This window comes from Bombus huntii, chromosome 2 (genome assembly GCF_024542735.1).
Source record: "Bombus huntii isolate Logan2020A chromosome 2, iyBomHunt1.1, whole genome shotgun sequence".
NCBI classification, from domain to species: Eukaryota; Metazoa; Arthropoda; class Insecta; order Hymenoptera; family Apidae; genus Bombus; species Bombus huntii.
The window spans coordinates 21,237,906-21,260,283 of NC_066239.1; the positions used below are offsets into that span (position 1 = coordinate 21,237,906).

Sequence of the window (22,378 nt, forward strand, 5' to 3'; positions counted from 1 at the left end):
GGTTAGTTTAGTACCCATGCAAATTGAAAAATTCGACAATTCGAAGATTCCGCGATAATTCAATGGCTCACGATTTGTCTCGAGTTCAAAAAGCAGAAACGTGGACTCAGGCGGAAAGCGGATAAGAAAAAAACGATTCTTCTCGTTCTGCATTTTCCATCAAGTAGTGACGGATCGATGACGTATTGCCAAGAGGCCGACAAAGAAAACGTGAGCCCTAAGAAAAACGATTCGCAGTTAAATTACGCAGCTTGCATTTCGATGTGCGTTGTATGGTAGATGAATACCAAGTAAATAGCACTTGAAGAAGTTGCAACAATCCGACTTCGTTTAAATACTAATTTGCTGTTAGTTTGAACGACGCAATACTTTGAATGTCGAGTTAACTATGGCAAACTGCAGTAAATTATCGGGAGTTGCATACTGTTGGATGACGAAGAAAATCGTGGCCACGAATACAGATTGCGAAAGATAAGATATTCGTTAGACTCAAATCCGAATAATCTGCGTCGCGAATGGAATAGAGAAAGTTAACGAAATTATCGCGAATTCTTTTCCGCGTTTACAGAAAATTATTTCGCATTGTTATCGTTAATCGCGTTGTTTCGAACGTTCCAATCTCGTAGCGAAAGAAACATAATTGAACGGAGTGTGCAAGCTAGTATCGATCTCGTCGTAATAAGGACGTAAGGTAGTAAACGAGGGACCGAGTGACTCGCGCGGTAGACTATCAAGTGGCCATTACGCGTTTACACGGTAATTGGTTAGCCCGATTTTCGAGCTGTCGGCCAGCCTTTAGGCGGGTTAATATAAAACTAGTTATCGCCACCCCGATTACGGCTTCCATAAAAAACGAGTTCGTTCCTCGATAAATGGCTATCGAGTCAAGTACACAAAAACATTGAATTACATACATCGGCCAATGTCCGCGCAGGCACGCCTGCTTTTCCCATTGAAGCTTCTGCCAACCAATTTGCTTATCTTTCCCCTGACTTCTGATAGTGTTTTTCAACTGTGTTTTAACGGCCGACACGCACGATGAATTGTTCGTGCTAATTCTCTTTCGGTAGTTCGACCGAACCTATAGACTTTGGCGTACGTACCTAGAACGAGTGAATTTTCGAAATGCTCGCGAGAACACCTCGCTTTTAGTTCTTCCGATGATTCGATGTACCCTGTCGATGTTTAAGTAACTTTGTTAACGCGAGTAAATTTGTGGAAATTCCGTTTGCCCGTCGATGGAGAAGTTTTACAAAGAAGACGACCGAGGTTTACCGCTCCGTGTATATCCGATACACGAGTAATTTTAATTAACAAAACGATTGGAAGGGGAAACGGAGTATACGTGCGATGTATATCAGGAGTTTAAAGCTGTCGATCGAAAGAAGACGTTGTGTCACAGAGGTCGAGAGAGTAATCTAGGCATGGAGGCTAGTTTCTAACGAGCGTGCAGACCGAATATCGCGCGACGATATTGATACAACGGCAAACATAATGTGGCCTGGAGCATCGCCAGATACGGGTCAACGGTTATTGCCCGTAATAACGTCGTAAATCTGAGAGATGAACACGGAACCGAGGATCCTTCGGACAGGAGAAATTCCATACGCGGAGAGTTCTATCTCGCAATCGTTTCGAGTTACGGCCTTCTCCCACGGCCTTGGCACAGACTCTACTCTGGAATACGCACCACCGTGTCGCTAATGAACCAATAATTTCACTAATGACGCTCGATCAGAAACTGTTTGTCGCACACCTGCGTCCGATTAGAATCAGTATTGCCGGAATCTGTTGCAACTACACACTCGTACACGGTCCCATTCCTGTCCGTTAATCGCCGATCTTCCGAGTTTCCTACAACTATTGCGAATTCCACCGTACTTCTCCTGCTGTATTTTCTTACATTCGCTTAAAACGGAATAGAATGCTATGGGGAAAAACGTTCTTTCTTCGTGCAGTATTTATCTTTCAAACGATAAAGTAAATATACGTATACTTTATGTCTTGTACGCTCTAAATTGCAGAGATTGGCAGAAATCCTTCATCGTTTGAGTAGCTCGTTACACTTTGAACGAAAAGCCAATAACGAGTTGATAACTTTTTACGAGTTTTCTATGCCGAATAGACTCGATATTTTCGAGGCGCTCTCTTTAATTTATGTTCCTTTAAATAGTTCGAAACAAAAGAAAACTTCTTTGAACTCGTAAACCGTTGTACCGTATTTAAACTTTAGAATACACATTGTTATTTTATCGATCTCATTTGATCACCGATTATATATATATATTTCTTTTATTTTCCAACAATTTTAGACATCGTGCGTTCGAACATTTTCGAAGTATGGTCTTTGAACGATCGCTTCGCTCGGCGTAGAAATGAGCATGTCCTCGGGCTCTTCGGAGATCGGTCGATCTTGAGGAATACAATGTTATGCGATCCACGCGTACAGCCCGTTCTAGTATGGCAGCGTTTTCACAGAACCCACGGATAGACGAGTTGCTGGAAGGTTGGACAGGAGCGGCAGTTTTGCCGAATGGTCACGCGATTAGTTAGAAAATTTTTGCACGCGATCGTCGAGCGCACTTCTGATTGTGAGCCAAGACCCACCCAAACCCTCGGGATTCTATGAGCAGCACCGCAAACATAATCAGCGGTTGTCACGAAGGAAAACGCGTTACGAGGAATCAGCTACGATTAGCTCGCAACTTAGAACTGGTGTCTCGCAACCACCACAATTATCTAGTTAAGCTAAGGTATCCTAATACACTGTGCAAACGGTTTATATATGTACGAATACACGATATTGACATTGCATTAAAGGGGAATCCGATATCCGATGGAAAGGCTTAAAGAGATCGTAAAGAGTGGATTAGGGGTAAGAAGGTGTGGGAAGTGGACGCGAGAGCCAAGGTGCCCCGAAAGCGGTGAAACTGCAGAAACGAGGTGAAGGGATCGTCGGTAGTCTTTGAACCGCTCAAGATTACGTTTTGCAGGTCATGCAGTTTCTTCGGTTCCGTGGACTTGATAAATGCTCGAAGAGAAAAAACGAAACCAGGACCTTTAATTTTTCACCGGCACGAACAAGGACGAGGTTTCTCTGAATAACGCGGTATACGGCATCCAGAATTATGCTCCGCGTCGCGCCTCGCCACACCACGCCACGCCAGCTAGATCGCAAGAAGAAAGAGCTACGGATGAGAAAAATACTCGAGAATCATAAATTCTGCTAACGACCGAGCATTGATTTTACAATCGTTCTCATACGAAAGCTCCTGCTTCCGCTTCTTCTATGATGACCTTGCGAATGACGAAGATGCGGTTCAGGAAAGAGATGGATGTTATTGAATAACAGTCGATTCTAATCTTTCTCCCAATAAATCGTTGTTGCTTGCTTTTTGCATTATTTTCCCTTCTTAGTTGATACAAACGTATTTTCAAAACAGACAATTAACAGTTGATAGATTTTGTTGCGACTTTATTCCTCTTTGATCAACTTACAACGAATCCACTCGTTTAAGTATGTAGTTGCAAAATTAGTTACATAATTGGTGTGAAATTATTACTATTACTAGACGCAACGTACATCGTTCGGAAGTCCCATATCGTAACAACTACATAAATTTGGATGTTGTAAAGTTGAAATTCTCGAGGCAATTTCTAATCATAGAAATAAAATTTCTCACATAAAGCTACGTTACAACTTTTGCGAGAATTTCTGGCACAGGGCAAGAAAGCTATTCTTTTTATGCATCTTTTTATACAAAGAAAAGGGGACGTGTTCGCGGTCGGTGGAATAGAAAAATTCGAGATAAAGTGGCCAGAAGACCGCAGAGTGCGACCACGGAAAATAATGGAACGGAAGGTGCTCACAGGCCAATCGAAACAACAATTTACCAGCGGCTACTTTTATCTATAATGGTAACGGACGGAAGCTTCGATAAAATGGGGCGGACCTGGTATTTCTATAGTTGCATTTTTTCCCTTTGCCGTTAGAAGTTGTGTTCGCTGTCGTTACCAACGATACGACGTTTTCTTTCTTGCTATATACATATTAAACGAAAGACGAAACAGCTTTTCTCGCGATACTTTATATTATATAGGTATATTATATAGAATTTATACAGTTATTGATAGAGGATAACTTTTTAAGAGATCCACGATGGGCGACATTTCGATGTTGCCGTTTTAACGATGTCTTATCGAGAAACTGTGGCCGATATTCGTTTGCCCCGATTCCTTAAGAAAATATCGAAATTAACGAAATTTCCAACAAGAGATTTATAACGCCGTAAGAATTTTAAGCTGGGCGATCGAAACGTTTGTGAAATAATTCGTTGCCTCTCGGAGGTAGAATCGACCAGTCGTCAAAGGGTATTTCAATCGTACTTCGTCCGAGCATCCTGGGATTTTAGTTAGAAACAAATTCACGTTGACTCCTCTTCTCGAGGCTATTACACAGTACGTAGATGGTAAATAAATGAAAGAATCTTCGCTGTCACATTTATTCTTAAGCGTATTGCAGTAACGCTCAAAAGCGATGCTCCAACTAACGTTTCCCGACAAGCAAATAACTTTCACGAAAACAATCAAACGGTAGAAAGTGCGAGAAAGAAAAAGCAAAGCGAATAAAGTGACAACGAGAGAAAAGAATGGACGCAACATTTGCTAAGTTGTTAGAGAATTTGCTTTCAGCCAGTTTCGAGCAATAGAGTGACCACGTCTGTCCGTAAGACGAGTCGAGCTGCTCGACGAGGTGAAACGAGAGAAAAGCAACCGAGTCGTATTTGGTCGTGCGAGCCTTTAAGATAGCAAGAGAAGAGGGCTTGCAGCGAACCGAGAGAAGGGAAAACCATCTCCCGGTAGCTCCGGCCACGGACAATTCGCTTCGTTTAACCAGACTTGGCTATTGGACGATGGCCAAGCGGTATCACACAGATGTTTGCTGCTCTTTTGAACGTCAGTTATGAGTCTTTCAAATTGCATCAAAGCTGTACAATAGTTCCCTTTCTCTACATCCTTTCTATTTCTCTCTCTCTCTCTCTCTCTCTCTTTCTCTCTTTCTCCGTTACTCGCCCCTATCTCTTCCTTTGTCGATTTCTACTTCTCGGCTGAGATATGAAGATAAACGTCAGGCAAAGCTTTCCTTCTCTTCGTGTTACTTTTCTTTCTTCTTTCTCTTCCTTCGTTGTTCGATATCGATACGCTTTTCCGTCACTTTAGTTACTCCACAACGACGGAAAAGGATCGGCTATGATTCTGGTCTGCCATTTGCCCGATACCGTCACACTTGCACGACTTCGGTTACCTCTAGATAAGCTTGGTCTTCTTTTCAACGATGAAAACGCGCGGGTGATCGTATCAAGACGGGACGAAATACATATGTGTTTGGCCGTATCTGCCAACGTTAATTTATTATCCAGTTGGTTTCTTTTCTAATTGCCTAAACAATCCCTTGTAATAAATTTGTACATTTCTGCTTCGCTTCTAAAAACGTGCTTTAATTTTAACAGGTATTCTCGTAATTATAAATCCTTTTACGCATCTTGACGTTAATTCTCATGCGAAATGTTTCAAGTGAAACGTTATTCAACCGCTTGAGTTACACCCAAATAGTTAGCTAAAGTAGCGAACAAAGGATAATCCATTATATCTCGCCTCCAGTATTCTCTGAAAATAATTCTTACTCGTTATACAGACGGCGCTCGTTTTTCATCGCGCTGTTGCAAGTCGTAGCATAAAGGGGCCAGCTTTCCACAATTCTCTAACCTGCGATGCACTTTGAACAGCAGGAAGTAGTTAGAACGCTGCGTGATGGTATATCAGCGCTTCCTTCGCGGAAGCAATTTCCCAAGCCCTCTTCGATTACTTCGACACGATCAACCAAATTTTCTCCTATTTACAACGGGGAATTTTTAGCCAGAGATAAGCGTATAATGGATCGGATATTCTTCCTACGGAGGAAGGCAACTTGGAAAAATTCAAAAGTTTCTTTTTATAGTAACATATGTATATCCGATTTAATCTTAAAAGCGAGCGACTAGGTTCTCGCTGAACGAAACTTTTGTCGCATGCTCGTCTGTATCGCAAACGATAAAAAAGTATGTGCACAAGACGCAACGTACGCAAATGAAAATCGGTTGTCCTTACGATTCAGAATAGGTACTGTTAAAAAAGAATGTACGTATTTAGAAGTCAAATTTTTCTTCGGTTCCGTAGAATAGCACGGTGAGAATACGTGTATCGCGTATGTACATATAGAATGCATTCGGCCCGTTGAGCGTCGATTAAAAGCATGTATACGTTGGAATTTTGGCGGTAACGTGACTTGCAGAAACGGTATTCTTCGATTATATTCAGCCGCGAGGGAACGGAAATCGATCGAGTTCTCTTATGGCGCATATTTCAGTAAAAACCGGGGTATCGAGGATCGCGAGAAAAACTGCGACGATTCTATCAACCAAATACCAGCTTAGATTTCCCCGTTTCGCCTCTTTTCCCTGTTGCATCGAGCTTCGTTTTTTCTTGCTTCTCTTGTTCGGTGCGCTTGCTAAAAACCCGCCTTTGGTCGTTTTGCATTTCTCGTATGCCCCATTGTCGACTGCGACAACGTACGAACGCGTTCGGTTTTTTGTTAATCCCACTTGCACGCGCGACACGCGCTTCGATATCGACGAACGTAGGCGGAATCGCATTCGAAAATATCATAGAGGCAAGCGAAAACGCGACTGATCGAACATCGTCGGCTCTGGCATCTGGCACAATATCGTTCGAAAGATTCATTTGTGCACCGCACCGCACCACCTCGTGTTTTGTTCATATGCAACGCTATCCTCCGAACTTTCGGCAACACTTGGCAATGTTCTGTCCCCGTTGCTTGTTTCTTTTCCTGTCGCTTCGTTCGCTTTCATCCCACATTTGATAACATTCGATCGATTCCAAACGGTTTTCTATGCAATCGCGCATATTAATTTTAATCGAACAACTTTCGACGTATAATCAGGGGTATTTGATTAAAAGCGTTTTCACATCGAACACAACACTGACAACGAAACGAAAAGGTGCAGTTTATCGATCGAGCGGCGTGATCGACGAATCAGATTGGCGAGAAAACGCGTGCCAAGGAAGCGAAAAGAAATTGTACAAAGACGAATCTAATAGGTTGTGGTTACTATCCGTTTCATCGGTTTACCCCAAAACGATGTAAAAGTATCGCTCACGCGAGCTTCATTAGCATTTAGAGTGGCGAGGGATTTATACTCCGGCTGCGACTGCTGGATCGCGACACGGTATGCATAGGATTATCTTCGAGCACCTGGACAATAGTAACCTAATCCATTTACAAAGAAAACGAGCTACTTCCTCTTTTCATCTGGCTCTATTCCTCGACACTTTTGTTTCATTTTCTTCTCTAATGCGACAGGCTGGTCTTTTATCTTTCATCTTCTGTTTCTATTTCTTTTTGCGACACGTAGCGACGCTGTAACAAGAAAATAAGAAAAATATCGTTATCCTGTTGCATCCTTATGCTCGTAAGGTCTGATGTTCAATTTTTATCCTTTTATATTCCTTTATATTCTTGGCTTTTCGTTGTTATGTATATTACGATATTGTAACCACCGTGCAACGGGCAAAGTTGAACAAGGTATGAGTTCATTCATATTTTCCTCTGGATTTATTTACCGTTATATAATTAAAGAGGCATTTACGTAATATAGTAAAGATCGGTAGAGGTAGGTCAAAGTACCGATAATAATCGAAAAATTAGCATATCGTCTGGTTGACTCGACTATACGAGTTTAGAGGAATTCCTGCTCCATAGCGGCACTAGGTTCATAAAGTCTCGGCATGTCAAGCATTTTTTCATTCTTCCGTATTATCTTGGGTTATTCGATTGTTAGGGAGAAGAGAGACCGTGAAATCGTCGATGAAAGTTGGCGAGGGTTGAAGAACGCGACGCTTAGCGAGCTACTGCAACGACGTCCGCATTAGCGCGTCGCATCGCGTCACTTTGCATCGGTCCGCGTCGGTCGGGTCGCGTTGGATTGCAAGTTAAGCGTGTAAACGCAGCTGCTTTGTATTTGCGGCCTGGTCTCGTCGAGTCGGCCGATTATATCACGGCTCGTGGAAATCCGAGCATTCTTGGTGAACGCCATCTGTCGCCAGAGCCGCTTCGTGCTCCGTGCCTTCGTCCTCTGTCCTCTGTCCTCTGTTCTTCCTGTTCCCTGCTTCATCGCGTGAGAGAAAATACAGATCGCCGCTGGTAACTATACTCCTACGTACGTTAACTCTACTGAAGTATCTATAGTCGTCGATAATTACAACGTATACGTATGAATGTCTCGTTCGATCCACGCACCCAACTTTCAAGAGGAATATCTCCGAATGTCCGTTACTCGTGGACTTCGTATTTCTTCGATCGTGTATATACCTAGGTGGTTACGTTTTAAACGTGTCACGAGTAAAAGAGAGCTTTCCTTAACGATTCACCTGTGAATGGACAGTTCTCCGGTGGTTTTTCCAATCAAAACTTCTTTCCTTCGTTGTCGTTTATATAAAACAATTTTATGAATTTTGTGCTCGAAATACACGCGTTACAGGCTGTTTCCATACGTCGTTTTCTTAACTTTCATTCCGCGTAATGAATCCGCTTGTCACACGTTTTGCGATTATTTAATAAGATAAGGTTGCCTGAACATTTCCCGATTGTAATTATAATCACTCTTCTGATTTTTAGCAAAATATATACGTATCCTTATCGATAACGAAATCGCTCAATTACTCCGAGTTAGTTGAAATAAAAAACATTGCATCGATAGGGCTACCCTGTATCTCTCGTTCGTGCAACAATTACTCAAGTAGAATATTATTGGAATATAAATGTACCTTCCAAATACATATACATACATGTATATATAAGCATCGAAGTGCGGTAACAAGTTTTCGGAAAGTAAAAAATGTTGAAATTGATGGGCGGAAATTGGTGGTTAAACTACGGAGGCCGTTATGAAGGGTTGGAAGCAGGCGAAACTTCCTATTTGTCCGAACGCCGGGTACGCGAACTATGTTAAACTTATTACGATGCAACGTAACCGCCAAGTACGTAGACACCGAGCCATTCACGTGTTGCGCAATATACTAAATTGTTTGGGAACTTGTGTAACGTAACATTTGCATAACAACGTTAAGCTTATTAAGCTCTGTAGGTATCACCGGTCCATCGAAATCGAACACTTAACGAGGCTACAACTTCGTTCCGGTCGTTCTGCTCGTTCGTCTTAACTCGTGACGTTGAAACAGTATTTCCGATTTATAAGAGAATTTCCGTGAATTTATCGACGACGAAAAATGCATCGATCGATGCACTCTACCAGGACAAGACGGTTTAACAAAACGAATGGCTTGACATAAACATAAACAACTTTTTGCAAGTTGCGATGCTTCTAGTTCTATATTATATTTCCTTGGACCTCAAAGATCTCTTAGAATAGAACGAAATACGGCAAAGGTTACAACTCTTTATAATATGCATACGACAGTGCTACGTGGAATACTAAATACACGAATCTACTCTTCGTTATAACAAAACTGAGATTACTTCCTTAAAATCAGTTCCGCTCGCAGAAGCTAGAAAATGACGATAGTAACAGAGCCGCTTTCAACATCAAACTTTTCATTTTAGAACATATAAAAGCGATCGCTCGAATGAGCGTACAATGCATCCACTTCTCTAAATCGGTCCAATAAATCCTGCAGCACAAATAAAAGGAAATATCTTCTTTTTTATCTGCGCTGATGCAAAATTCGATGGTTCATAGAATTTTTCAACATTTTTTCAGCTGAATTTATCGGGCTCTATAAATTCTACTATGAAACCCACCGAGTGAGGACACTCGACGAGCACGAGAGGCGAGAACGAATGTATCCGCGAGACGACATTTTTTCGTAGGTGCACGTGTGTCGATGGCAGTGGCATTTTAGCTTTGAAATGGCTCGAAAATTTTACGACTGGCTACGGACGATGAAAGTTGCGAATAGTCGAGTCACGGACGGCATGGCGTATCCCTTTCTTAGATAAGAGCGTTAATAGGCTGGCGAGTTGTGATCCTCGATCTTGGTGAGTTCCAGCCTCGCCTAAGCCAACGGTAGTTAGTCTCACGAAGACTGTCTGCTAATTCCTCGTCAGCGGCCGGCACGACCGCGAAACTTTCCTCCTGCCACTTTGCACCGAGCGCTAATGCTCTTAATTATTGTCGCATACTGTTCGCAAACTACCTAAACCGTACGGTACACCAGATTCTTTGAGAAATTAACGAAATAGGATTGTTCGCGGTTTCACGCTTACGGGTGATTACGTTCCAACGACGACGCCTACCGACAAATTTGTTCTACCAGTAGAGATCAAGCTCGTACCTGACGCGACTTATTCCGTAGAATCGAAATTGTTACAAACATAGAGTGGAACCACGTATATAACGTTTCATCTAAATCAAGCAATTCAGTAAACTTGTTAATAACCCAGAAAGAAAAGTTAACCTCCACGATGGAATTGGCTTTGCAGTGGAATACCTGCAGGTATGTTCGCTTGCGAAGAGCTACGTTTTCTGAAAATGTATGCGAACAAGACCTCGAGAAGGGGAACTATGAAATATCCTTTATGGTTAAACGAGGTCATCGCAAAGTAATGAGCACCGTTTTAAGGAATTATTAAAGAGATAGCCTACTTTTCGTACACGTACAATGGAACGCACGAAGAATTATTATAACGTTCAACTACCACAAAACTATGCTGTTATAAATATTACAACACGCTGAATCTCGCTAATAAACATATGCTTCTGCTTATCGTGGAATATTAATAGGAAGCAGCAAACTTTAAATTGTTGCCAAGTTTTTCTTCGATATCAACGGGAGGAACTGGCGCAACGGCACACGTAATACTACGTAATAATACGACATAAAGAAACGTTTCAACGTGATTGTTTCCAAAGTTTACGGACTATCTCATTTCAAAAATTATAAAATTTTCCAGCAAACAAAACTATCCACTTCACGACGAATTTGCAGTACCCTTAAATTTTACATTCATCTTACATGCACGTGGTCAGCCAATTGTATATACGATTTCGCAACTAACACATTTGCTTGTAAATGAATATCGGAATCGAGCGAATATTCTTTGGATCAGACGACGATGATCGAATCGTGAAAAAACTGTGTGTCTTTCGACACGACACGAACCTTGAGAAATATCTGTCAAAATGGTCCGGAATAAGAATTCTAACCTTACCCGAAGTATTTTATCCGAAACAAAGGAAACAATCATTCGATCGATAATTCAAATAACATGGTACGATTGTAGCTCGTAGCTTTTTTATTTCGCGTATGCATTATTCGACATTGTTCAGTTCGATATTCAATCGAATCGTTCGAATCACATATGTATTTCTATTCGTACATTTGTTTCTTTACATAAGTTTCGAGTATAACGCGTTTGCATTGAACAAACAAAAGGACGAAGTTTAAATGGCGAAAGACAATGTTTTTCGTACAGTTCTTGATTCTTTGTACGAGACGATGAAATTGCAAAATAAACGCAAGGATATCTCATTTTAACGATCCTCGTTTGTTTTTGGACTCGCGCATTTTTATTGTTATTTCAATTTCCAGAAAAATCAACGCTCGATACTTGTCGATTTCTTCTATCCGTGCGCAGAAGGACGGAAACGAAAAAGATGTTTGTTGATTAATATATATCGTTAATAAAAAATCGGTATGATTGATGTAAATTAATTTTGATAAATTCGTTACGCGAATCTAAATATCGCATGACGAAATTGCCGCCCCTTTGAAGCCTTTTAATTCGATTCTCTCAAAGGAAAGTTTCCTCGTAACATTTTGCGGTGATTCTCAGTACGTAAATTGAAATTTCATTTCTAACCAGTCAGGGCGTTCGCGACGTACATTCGATATTTCACGGATATTCACGGTTTCGAGTTGTGTTTAATTTTCTTCGAATTAATAAAAAGTATCGATTGAAAGAAATAGAATACGTTGGTAAATAGCTCGATAGAAAAATTACCGCATACAGCGAAGCTCAAAGCGTTCATCAGTGAGAATCAAAATCGAGGGATTTCAATTGGAATAAATGTATAAAGTAAAGGCAAACGGAAGATTCAGGAAACGTGGATATTAAAGGAGAATTTTAATGGCCTACAATATAGTGAGTATAATACCGATTGAAGTAACCTTACCTATATTATCTGGGTGCTTTCGCTCGAAATTCAATTTTTCGTTCCAACCGTGGAAAGAACGCGCATAAATCCGACAGATATGAAAGTCTATATTCCGATCGAAGCGATATCAGAAACGTGTTATCGAAATTGCGATAGCGACATCGTACACGAATCAGTCATATTATGCGATGGTATGTGGCGAAAATGCGGTGAAAATGCGGTGAAAGATACAACGGATAACAAGGTAACAATCGTCTTGCAAGCCTCTGCAATCGCCCTAACACCGATTAATTTCCGAAACGGCGTGTTTATTTTAGAATACGCGGTGATACCCATTAACGATAAAACGTTTCAGCTCGCATCGTATACAGCTTCGACGTTTTTATCGATGAAAAAATGCAAATGCAACACGTTTAATCCGCGACGTTAATGCATAGCTTGAAAACTGAGGTATATTAAACTTTAGCAACGACTTTGGCGTTAACGAGTATGTAAATTGAGAGGATACTAATCGCTAGAATGAAAAGGATACGCGGAACCCACAGATATAAACTCTTTTCGACAAAATTCTTATTAGCATATTATATAATTTTCAAACGTCCGTGACGAACGTTTCTGTTTGATTAAAATTCTTATCTTCGTTTCGTCTAATTCGATCCCCGGTAATTTAGTAAAATGGAATTGAAATATCTCGACAGTCTATTGTAGACTAACAATGAACGTACGTTCGAATAAAGACTCAGCCGTCTCGAATATCCTATTCTTCGTTTCGACGACGACTAAATGTTACGATAGTAAGAAAGCTTTGGATATTGTCACGTCCGCAGCAAACATCGACAGAAAGGATATCGTTGTCGAATCGCGATAGAACCGCGGAGTATCGAGTCGTGGGACAAGGATCCGTGATCGTAACAAGGAATCGCGCTATCGAATTTAACAGGCAACGGATACGACGTCGGTCATAATGGTCGAGGCGTCGATCATCGCAATAATAATAGAAGCGCTATCGACTGACTACGTTAGCACAGCAGCAGTGGCATTGCTGGTAGGAGGACGGTTAGCGTGGAACAGTGTGGAACAGTGTAGAGCTGTGTAGCGCGGTGTGGAGCAGTGTGGTGCGGAATGGACTCGTGGAGCGGAGTGAAGCGAGCGAGCGAGCGAAACGCGGCGGCAACGGAGGCGGAGGTGGTAAGAGTCTACGCCGCCGGTGGTTGGAGGTAGGGGAGGGGGGCTGATATCTGGCTAAGCGCGGGCGCAGTTGGGTCGCGGTCTTCAGCACGGCAGCATTTCGCTCACCGATCTCTTTACGCAACTCTCTCGCACTCTTTCTCTTCTTTTCTCACTTTTTTCTTGACTCGTCTTTCGACACCGCTTACTCGCTCCTTTTGATCGTCCACTTATTTGCCTATCCATCTTACCAGCTCCTTTCTCCTTCCTCCGACTGCCTCACACTCCCAATCCTTTCTTCCTTCCTCTCTTCCTTCCACCCTTCCATCCTTCCTTCTGACGGTGAATGCCGCCCCCTCCACTCGCTCTCTCTCTGTTGCTCCGGCGTGGCGCGGCGATTTCGTTTCAGTCGGTCTACCGGCGCTGCCCGCGGTATCGGCGATGCTTGTACACACGCGACGAAACGTGTTTACGAAGAACGGAGTGTGCGTGCTGAATGACGAACGAGTGGCACTTAAGGAAAACGGAAGAACCGCCGACTAGATTGGCGATCGTCGACTGCGCGGACTCATCGCGAGTTCCATGTTCCGTTAGTGCATCTTCGCGCACGATGCATCCGTTTGTCACGTGGAAATTTGATTTGTTCGGGATATCTTGTTCGCTGTGAACTGTGCGACTAATCCATCGTCGAACGAATCGATAAGAAAGTGTTTTGCGACAAAAGGTTCTTTCAAATATCTTCGAGAAGATCCGACCGTGAAAGTTAGGTTATGTGGAAATAGAATTACTCTGTAACTGTAATTACGTATTATGCGATACCGTAAGTTAATCTAACTCTTTTCCCTTTTGTGTTGCGTGTAATTTGATTTGGCTGTAACGCAGCGTGATTTGTTAAAAATTCTTTTGCAAAAATGAACAGACTCGTAAAAATATGCATAACCTATTGGTAGACGCGTTATCCAATTTCGGTTGTACGTACTTCTTAGCCATTGAAAGTGGTGTTTCTGTATGATCGGTTTAAAAATTATTATATATATTTATATATGACGGGTATCGTATCTACGTCGCGGTAAAATTTCGGTGGCGGTTTCGAAATTTAATCCATCCTCCTACTTGCGGCTACCTTTTAACCGATCTGTTCCACTGCGTGGCTTTCGAGGACGCGTTATAACGATAAACGTCGTGTGAGTTCGTGGAGTGTCTAGTTAAGAAAAAAGCATAATATACAATGATAACTGAAAATTCGAAGTGAAGCGTGATCGTACCGAAACAATGAATGTTTAGTGAAGTGTGAAGATGAATGTTTCCACGCTGAGCTTCAACGGGACGCTTCGGAAAAAATCAAGAGAAATGCAGCGGACAAGAAAAGTACCCGTGGCCTCGACACGACTGCAATAGACGTGTTTTAGCGGTAACTGCGGATCAACAACTGCTGACGCAAGTCGCTTCGGCGATCACGGTACGTTTTTCACGTTGAAAATGCATCAAGTACGGTACATAGAGCAGCCTGGTCAGCTCTTCACCATAGTTCGTTGACTCGACCGTGACAACGCTGTCGGACACGCGTTCGCGTTACATTTACATTTGCGTTTGCATAATATCCACTAAATTTTCCACGAAAATTACTAGAATATCGCTTACCGGATAATTAGAAAATATCTTCCGATCGATTGGGAAAATTTTACAGATCTTTCTTTCGTTTGTTTCGCCACATATCTAGTTCAGTAAAAATACTTGCTTAATAATCGTTATTAAATTTTCAAATCTATGAAAATATTTCGTGAAATAAGAGAACTGTTTCGTGGACAATCGTGGATAAACGATTTACAAAGGAAGAAACAATCGTGTTTCCTATTTTTAGACGTCATAGAAAGTTTCACTGCCTGAAACTGATTCCCTAGAATTTTCTTGCACAATCATGACTTGCGAACTTTGCTCCTAGGAGCAACTCTGCCTTTGATTTACTGTGCGGCATACGAAGAACGAAATGTATACGGATATATACGATTCGAATATTAAATAAAACACATTGCCTATTATCTCGTAAAAACTATCAGTTATTAAAATTCACGATTCGAATACTTAAAGCAAATTTTTATTCCTGCGCAAATTCATTTTGACCGTTCATTCGTCGATCGTCAAACAGTACGAAGCAGGCGGTGCACGTTCATCGATCAAAGTAAAAAGGAGACGCGTGCAACGATAACGGTTATTGATGTTCATGTGGCGAGAGGAATCGAATCAACAGGCCGTAATAAATCCGGAGCTTATTCGGTAGTATTTATTCAAGGTTGGTGAACAAATTCGATTTCTAGTTCTGGGCATTAGAAGGGCGGCTTGAAGTTTAAGCGAAATTTACACGGTACGACGACAGACGTGCAAAATTAATATGTCAAGTCCGGTATTGCACCTGCGCGCGATTACTCTTGCCAATTATTATACGATATTATGCAGCAACGATCAGGTCATCTTGACGGACGTCTCCAAGTCACAACTGTTACAGCGCGACGATCCAAAATTTGGATGTCGGTCTCGATCGAGATCGAGATCGAGATCGAATAATCGGTCGAAGAGAAGCAGGCTTCGTTGAATCAGAAATTCGCTCGCTACGCGTTTGTTGAATTTCCTACTGGAAGAGATAAATTTTCAATGACCAATGGAAAATAGGTGAAAAGAGAGCGGAGGTTAAACGCGTGCCGCTTTAAAACGCGGAAACGAAGCTAAACAGTTTTCGCGCGCATTTAAAGCGACTACCGTTTTAAGCGATTATCCAACGATAGAGTTGTATTCGAGATTGATTTCAATTTACGCACAAGCCAGTCTCGCAGACGCGTCAACGGTTGTCGGCTCGTTCATACAACAGGCTGATTATTGCCGCGTAATAACCGGCCGGTAATAAATCCACGAATAGATAATCGAAATTGTAAACATCGTGAAATTGCTGTCGTGTCGCTTTCGTATCGGCAACCCCTCTGGTCAGGCTATAAATTGTATAACAAATATTATTATTGTACATATTGCTGTAATGTACACGGTTCGCGTTACGCAAATGTCCATTATTACATTCGATCGCAGGGTATTTATTTTCGATTAACGCGAGACTTTAACGATCTGTCGAATACTTGTAGCGTCATTTAGAATTTGCGAATAAATCGGTAGTTGATTGAAAGTAAGTGGCTGCTTGTGTTTAAAAAGTTGTCGTTGTAAGTATAAATTAAAATTGATGAAAACGAAAGAAAAGAAAGGCGAAACAGGTGTTACGCGCATGTATTTCGACGCGAGTAATTTTCGTTAATGAAGAAAAACGAGAAGAGATGGTATCGATGGGTGAGATACGGAACGAAAACGAGGAGATTCGCGGACGACGAGAATTCGCAGCGGAAAGTGAATTTCTGTTTATTGTTGGCAGAAAAGATATATCGCTCCACTTGAGCTGGCACGACTTTGAGGCTGGTGTTGCGAAATGTACCGGAAACGATGGACCGTGAAGATTCTGCGAATGGATTTACGGTACAGCGTCAACGGGAGCGGTTGGTGCGCGCCAGCTCTGGCCAAGATGATCTGCATTTTCTTCTTTTCGCTACTGTTGCACGGTAAGCCGATGCACAATTTGTTCGTACTCTGGCACGATTACACACGTCACGATAAGAAAACGTTCTCTTCTTGTCCATTGAACTTGTAATCGAACAAAAGTTGTCCTTGTAGAAAAAGTTAACTCGACCTGGTAACTTTGAAAGCTAATTTTAAGCTGTTCTATGAAATTCGGGCAGCGTGCTTGTCATTGGAAGTTCTTTCGCTCGAAATTGAATTGATTCGCGTTAAATTCTTGTTAAAAAATCGATTAATCGGAGAGGGAAGAGAAAATTAACGTGTCATTTAATCCATGGTGCAATCCGAAAAGTAATACAGCTCGATGCTATATACACGTATATACAGGTTGTTCAATTACCTTTTGTCACTAATTTTTCGTAGTGTGTACATAGGTCTGTTTATTCGGGTTGTCCGCGCGCGCAATCTCGATTTATCGAGAGTAAAATGCTCGCGTTCGTCTCTCGTTGATTAGAATTTTCCTATTTGATCCGGTTAACGACACTGGCCAGTGCGACAATTCACAATCTACTCTCATTTTGCTAAGCTTTCATAGTCTCGTTAATTCTCGTAAAAGTTACCCATCGAGTAATTGAAACGCGCATCAAAATTTTCTTCTCTTTGGCTTAATCCGAATCCGAATAACGTACGTACTTGATAAAAATTCCTATTGCGCGATAGCTAACGATCAACCGATAGAGCCACGTGCGTTTAACGCGGATGGAAAAATTCACGAATAGCGGTATAGTATATACGTACAATGTACGTACATACCTTTCTGTTCGATCGGCAGCAGCATTTTTATTACGGCGCGAGATCGGAGCGTGCTAATTCGCAGAGTCACGTTTTCCCGTGTAAATCGGTGTTAAACGTAATTAAAAAATGCAAAAGCAGTTCTTCTTTGAAACAGCCAAGTTGGTTCCATGCGCGAAACGTTTTATCTTCACGCCAGTGGCTATGACGCGTCATGGAATTGTCGTAAAAGTTGGCGAACCTGGTGGATGTACGATAGGCAACGCCGAAAACACTGGAAACGGTGGAAATGTTGAAAACGTGCACAACGAGCGAAATGGTAGCGCGGAGGGGCGAGGAATCAGGAAGTGGAAATTAACGTTAACTAGTGTGCGGGCGTGGCTCGCCATGGCTCGTCGTGGACAGATAAAAACGCATTGCAGAAAACAATGATCCCTAGGGACTTTGCAAATGTTGTTGCGGTCAACTAAAAGAGCGGTTGCACGCACGCACGTTTTAAAAAGCAGCTGTGTACCTACATCGCTACATGTGTACTATCCGCGCGACAAGCTCGTTGAACCAAATATTCCGCTCGTCGAACTTTTTACAATACTCTCAGCGCTCGTTCCTCTCCCGACCGTTTTATCAATTATTTCCGATTATCCTTCATTTAATAAATATCGCGTTGCAAATATTTTCGCGAGAATGCAGCCTGTTGTTTTATCGTTGGAAAACTTTTACGCTACGGTCGAGCTTAGCGGACGATTAAATTTGCGTTTCTTGGAATGAACAATTTTAATAGAATATCGTGCGTAAAGTTACATGTAATTTGCTTTTTACGCGAGTGATAATAATAATAATCTTCTGATTCTGTTGCCAGTTAAATTGTGAGCCAGAAATATTTTTTACGCAAACGTACGCGTGTATATGCACTGTTAACAAACAGAAACGCTGCAGGTAAACTTCTTTCTATTTGCTTTCGTTTCCATTCGTCCACAGTGTTGCTACAACTTTCAAAGAGGTGCTTTCTCTAAAGAGGATAAACTCTTAACTCATAAATATTGAAACTAGCAGCTTGCCAAATTGTACGTGTTTCGCTTGCTCTTTTCGAAACAATTTCCGTCGACAACCGCGAGGACCCTCCGTCGAGTGTTACACGAATAAATTCTAGAAATCTCGATAGCCTGAATATCAAAGTCCGTTAAAACGCGAATCGATAGGATAAAACATCGAAATACGGAATTTCTGTTCGATAGGAACAAACTGTTTTTCTTTCTTCTCTGTACATTTTCGTTTGGCGTCTCTCTAGATTATCATTGTTTGCTGATTTCCTTTGTAAGCAACCTTCGAAAAACAGATATCGAAATTCCGCGGAGGAGAGGAAACGTAAAAGTTGAAAGAAAACGCCGGATAGGCGAAATAAGTTTAAGAACGTAAAGGGCGGAAACGCGATTCCGCGTTCTCGGTTTGCAAAGTAAACTCGACATTTGCCGGCGGTAAACACGTTTATCCGAAAGTTATAGTTGGATAGATTCGATGCGTGTTCCTCGGTATCGGCCGGTGTCGCGTATCGCGATCGCAGTCGCTATCTTCCGCGCCAGTGTCTATTGCTGTCTCACCGACTACGTACGACGTAATGACACGATGATGCGACGTTCGTAACTATGTTAGCTTCGAAGCGTTTCCTGCAAATGGAACACTATAGTTTACAGACCGGGGGTTATTTCATTTTACGCGGATTCCGACTATAAATCCGAGGAAACGACGAATTTACGTTCGCGAAACTTCCCCCTATACAACCGCCACCGTTAATAATTTGCCATATTTTGCTTTCACAACTTCTTCGTGCTTTGTTACCCGACGTAAGTTTCCCGTCGAGCCGTATTCCGCATTTCTTCCGCTCCTCCGAAAAAACATCGCGTGGTACACAAGAACACAGCGACTAACAGTTAAATAGCCACAAACGTAAGCGCGCCTATTATTACGTATATACATTTGACTCAATTTCATACGTATGTATATGTATATGTGTATGTATACGTATATACGAGAATATACCGGTTCGTTCGTCAAACTTTGAACGCGATTGTTACACAGGTTCCATCGACGATATTCTAATACATGTTTTGTTCTTTATTTTTCCACCCAATGTATTTAAAATGCGATTTGTACGAACGCGTTGCTTTCGATTCTCAACTGATATTAACACGTGCTCTTTGAATCGATGAATTGTCGATGAATTGCAGCGTTTTTAATCGAAGCGAAGATATAAAGTTCAGCTGGCTCGTTTCGTTATAGAGATACAACGATCTGCTCTTTATCGAAGAAGCGTGATCTAGTAAAGAAAGAAGAGGCGATTGTATTTTTGTAGAGCTTCTCAACGTGTATGCGCGCTTCCAGCAGTAGTGGACTTAATCCGCCGGAAAGTAAGAAAACATGTCCGTCGACTGTAGAATTTGCTCCTTCGAAAACTATTGTCCTGTAAAGATAGAAGGTGTTTCAAAGCTTTTGTCGAGGAATGGTATTTTGACACGGTCTATAGGTAGAAAATTACGCTGAGCAAGCAACGAATTAGAAAGTAAATAAAAAGATAACGAAGGACCGATGAAATTACGTCGTTTCTCCGATAACGGTAGCTGCTTTGAAGTTTTCGACAACACTCGATCGAAACCAGCCGCAATGTAAACCCTTGGACAAGAAGTTGAAGGTAATTCTCGCGAGCTCTTGTGATTCAAAAACTGGGTAAATATTCGTAGATTCTGATAAAATGGACGGTGAAAATAAGCGACGAAACGTGGAAGTAACAAGAATAATGAAAACGCGTAGAAGAAAAGTCAATAGCGAGAGATCCCTCTGTATTACGCTCATTTATAATTCAAAGAATTTACGTTACGTTAGCAGGCAAGCATCAAATTGTAGAAGTTCGTGGCAGCCTTCAATATTTGATGGCTGGAATTAGGTTTATTTAACAACGCGAAGGCAGTATTACAGCTACGTTGATGAGTCATACACGACTAATGTGGTTTACGCTCGGCGTTTCAATTTCTCTTTGACGTACGCTGCAATACCGCAAATACCGTGCGAACCTTACTGTACAAACACCTGGATAGACCCGTTTTCAAAGTACACGTACATCGCATTTAAAGGCGCCGCGATACCGGAGAATCTGATTGCCAAACGATCGCGATTCACGTTCGATTCCACGATAAAAGCAGTCAGAATGTCGATAGTCGTGAGCGTCATACCTCGCGGTATCGTCGATCGTTGAACGCTTAAAGTTCGATATGATCTCGTAAAGCGGAGAATATCGTCGACTACACGTAGTTAATTTTATTAACCGTAAAATATTCTAAATTTCCACGTTGCGTTTATCGCCGCTCGAAATCGTTGACTGACGGAAGAAAGTCGAGGCGTAACGTCCCATTGGTACGAGATGCAACGTGTTTGAATCGATCCATCATCCGTGGTTTGACCGCGAGAGGGAAAACGATCGTTTCTCGAACGGATTATCGGTGGCTGTTCTTCTTCCCTATAAAACGATCAAATTCTCTCGGAGTGGCTGGTTCGGTTGGCACAGCCGACCGTCGACTTTCTTTCTTTCGTTGGATATTTAACGAATGTTCGTTCCGGAATAACACCTCTGCTAAGACGTTTACGAGTGTAAGTGCTCTCTGCGGTAGAAGTATGGCGACGACAAAGTCAAAAAAGTAAAAGAACGAAACTTCCCAGCCTTCTTTCTTTCACGCGCACTGTATTACTAGAAAACGTTAACTCGTACTCGACCGATCCGAAGAAACATCTGCGAAAATTCTCACGGGTTCGTTCGAGGATCGAAACTATCGATTAATTTTATCAGAGCAAAAGGGACACGAGATAAACCTATCGTTCAACAACTATTTAAATCTGTTTCGTTTTTTCCATTTCACGTACGATTAACATTCTCGTCTATTTACTAAGTAAATTATATTCAAATTCGATTGTACCATGCAATATGTTCATATATCACGTAGTTTAGATGGATCTATGCAGATACACGTATAATAGGTCCTGGAATTATTTTAGAATAATTTGGAATTATTTTCATTCTGGTTATGAATCTTGTTTCAAATGGAAAAATCGAATTTTATTGAAATGGGACGAATAAACCGCAACATAGGTGAAAAAGTATTGCGTGCAGCTTGAAAATTTCATTTTTTTACAATATGATTTTATATTGAAAAGATGGTAATAATAAACAGCTGAACATACATGTATATTTATATTTTATTTGACTTGCTAGGTTAGCCAACTTTATCGAGAGAATTTCCGGACTTCTGAGAGAGAGGTCCCTGACTCGAACTAAACACAGTAACGATATTGTTGCAATTCGTATAAAGACGGATTATCCTCTATGCCGGCTAGCAATTAAATTCCGAGCTCATTTAACACAGTAGGTCGCAATTGATTCAACTGTGAACATATCTCAGAGGAATTCGGCACAAAAGGAGTGTCACTGAGATAAGATCGATCAATCCAGGTGTTAGGTTCTTCCGAATAATTAGAATAATTAGAATCCCCGATCGAAAGAGAACAACGATACTGGTTATTTCTAAGCGTTTCAAATCACTTCGAAGTTTGGCATCGATTAACCTTTGTTTCGGTGAAGACAAATTATCTCG

At 41.6% G+C, this 22,378-nt stretch overlaps 1 protein-coding gene across 2 annotated transcripts in view; it reads left to right on the forward strand.

The window, feature by feature from the left end:
* The first annotated feature begins 13,342 nt into the window (after nucleotides 1-13,342).
* Nucleotides 13,343-22,378, forward strand: part of LOC126878312 (zwei Ig domain protein zig-8-like) — a 58,912-nt gene continuing 49,876 nt past the window's right edge. The window contains exons 1-2 of one of the 2 annotated variants that reach the window (XM_050640977.1): nucleotides 13,343-14,859; nucleotides 16,810-16,993. In XM_050640977.1, coding sequence (XP_050496934.1) covers nucleotides 16,864-16,993 — 130 coding nt within the window. In that variant the 5' untranslated portion in view covers nucleotides 13,343-14,859; nucleotides 16,810-16,863. The remainder of the gene's footprint in view (nucleotides 14,860-16,809; nucleotides 16,994-22,378) is intronic. The other variant, XM_050640976.1, reaches the window with a different exon arrangement.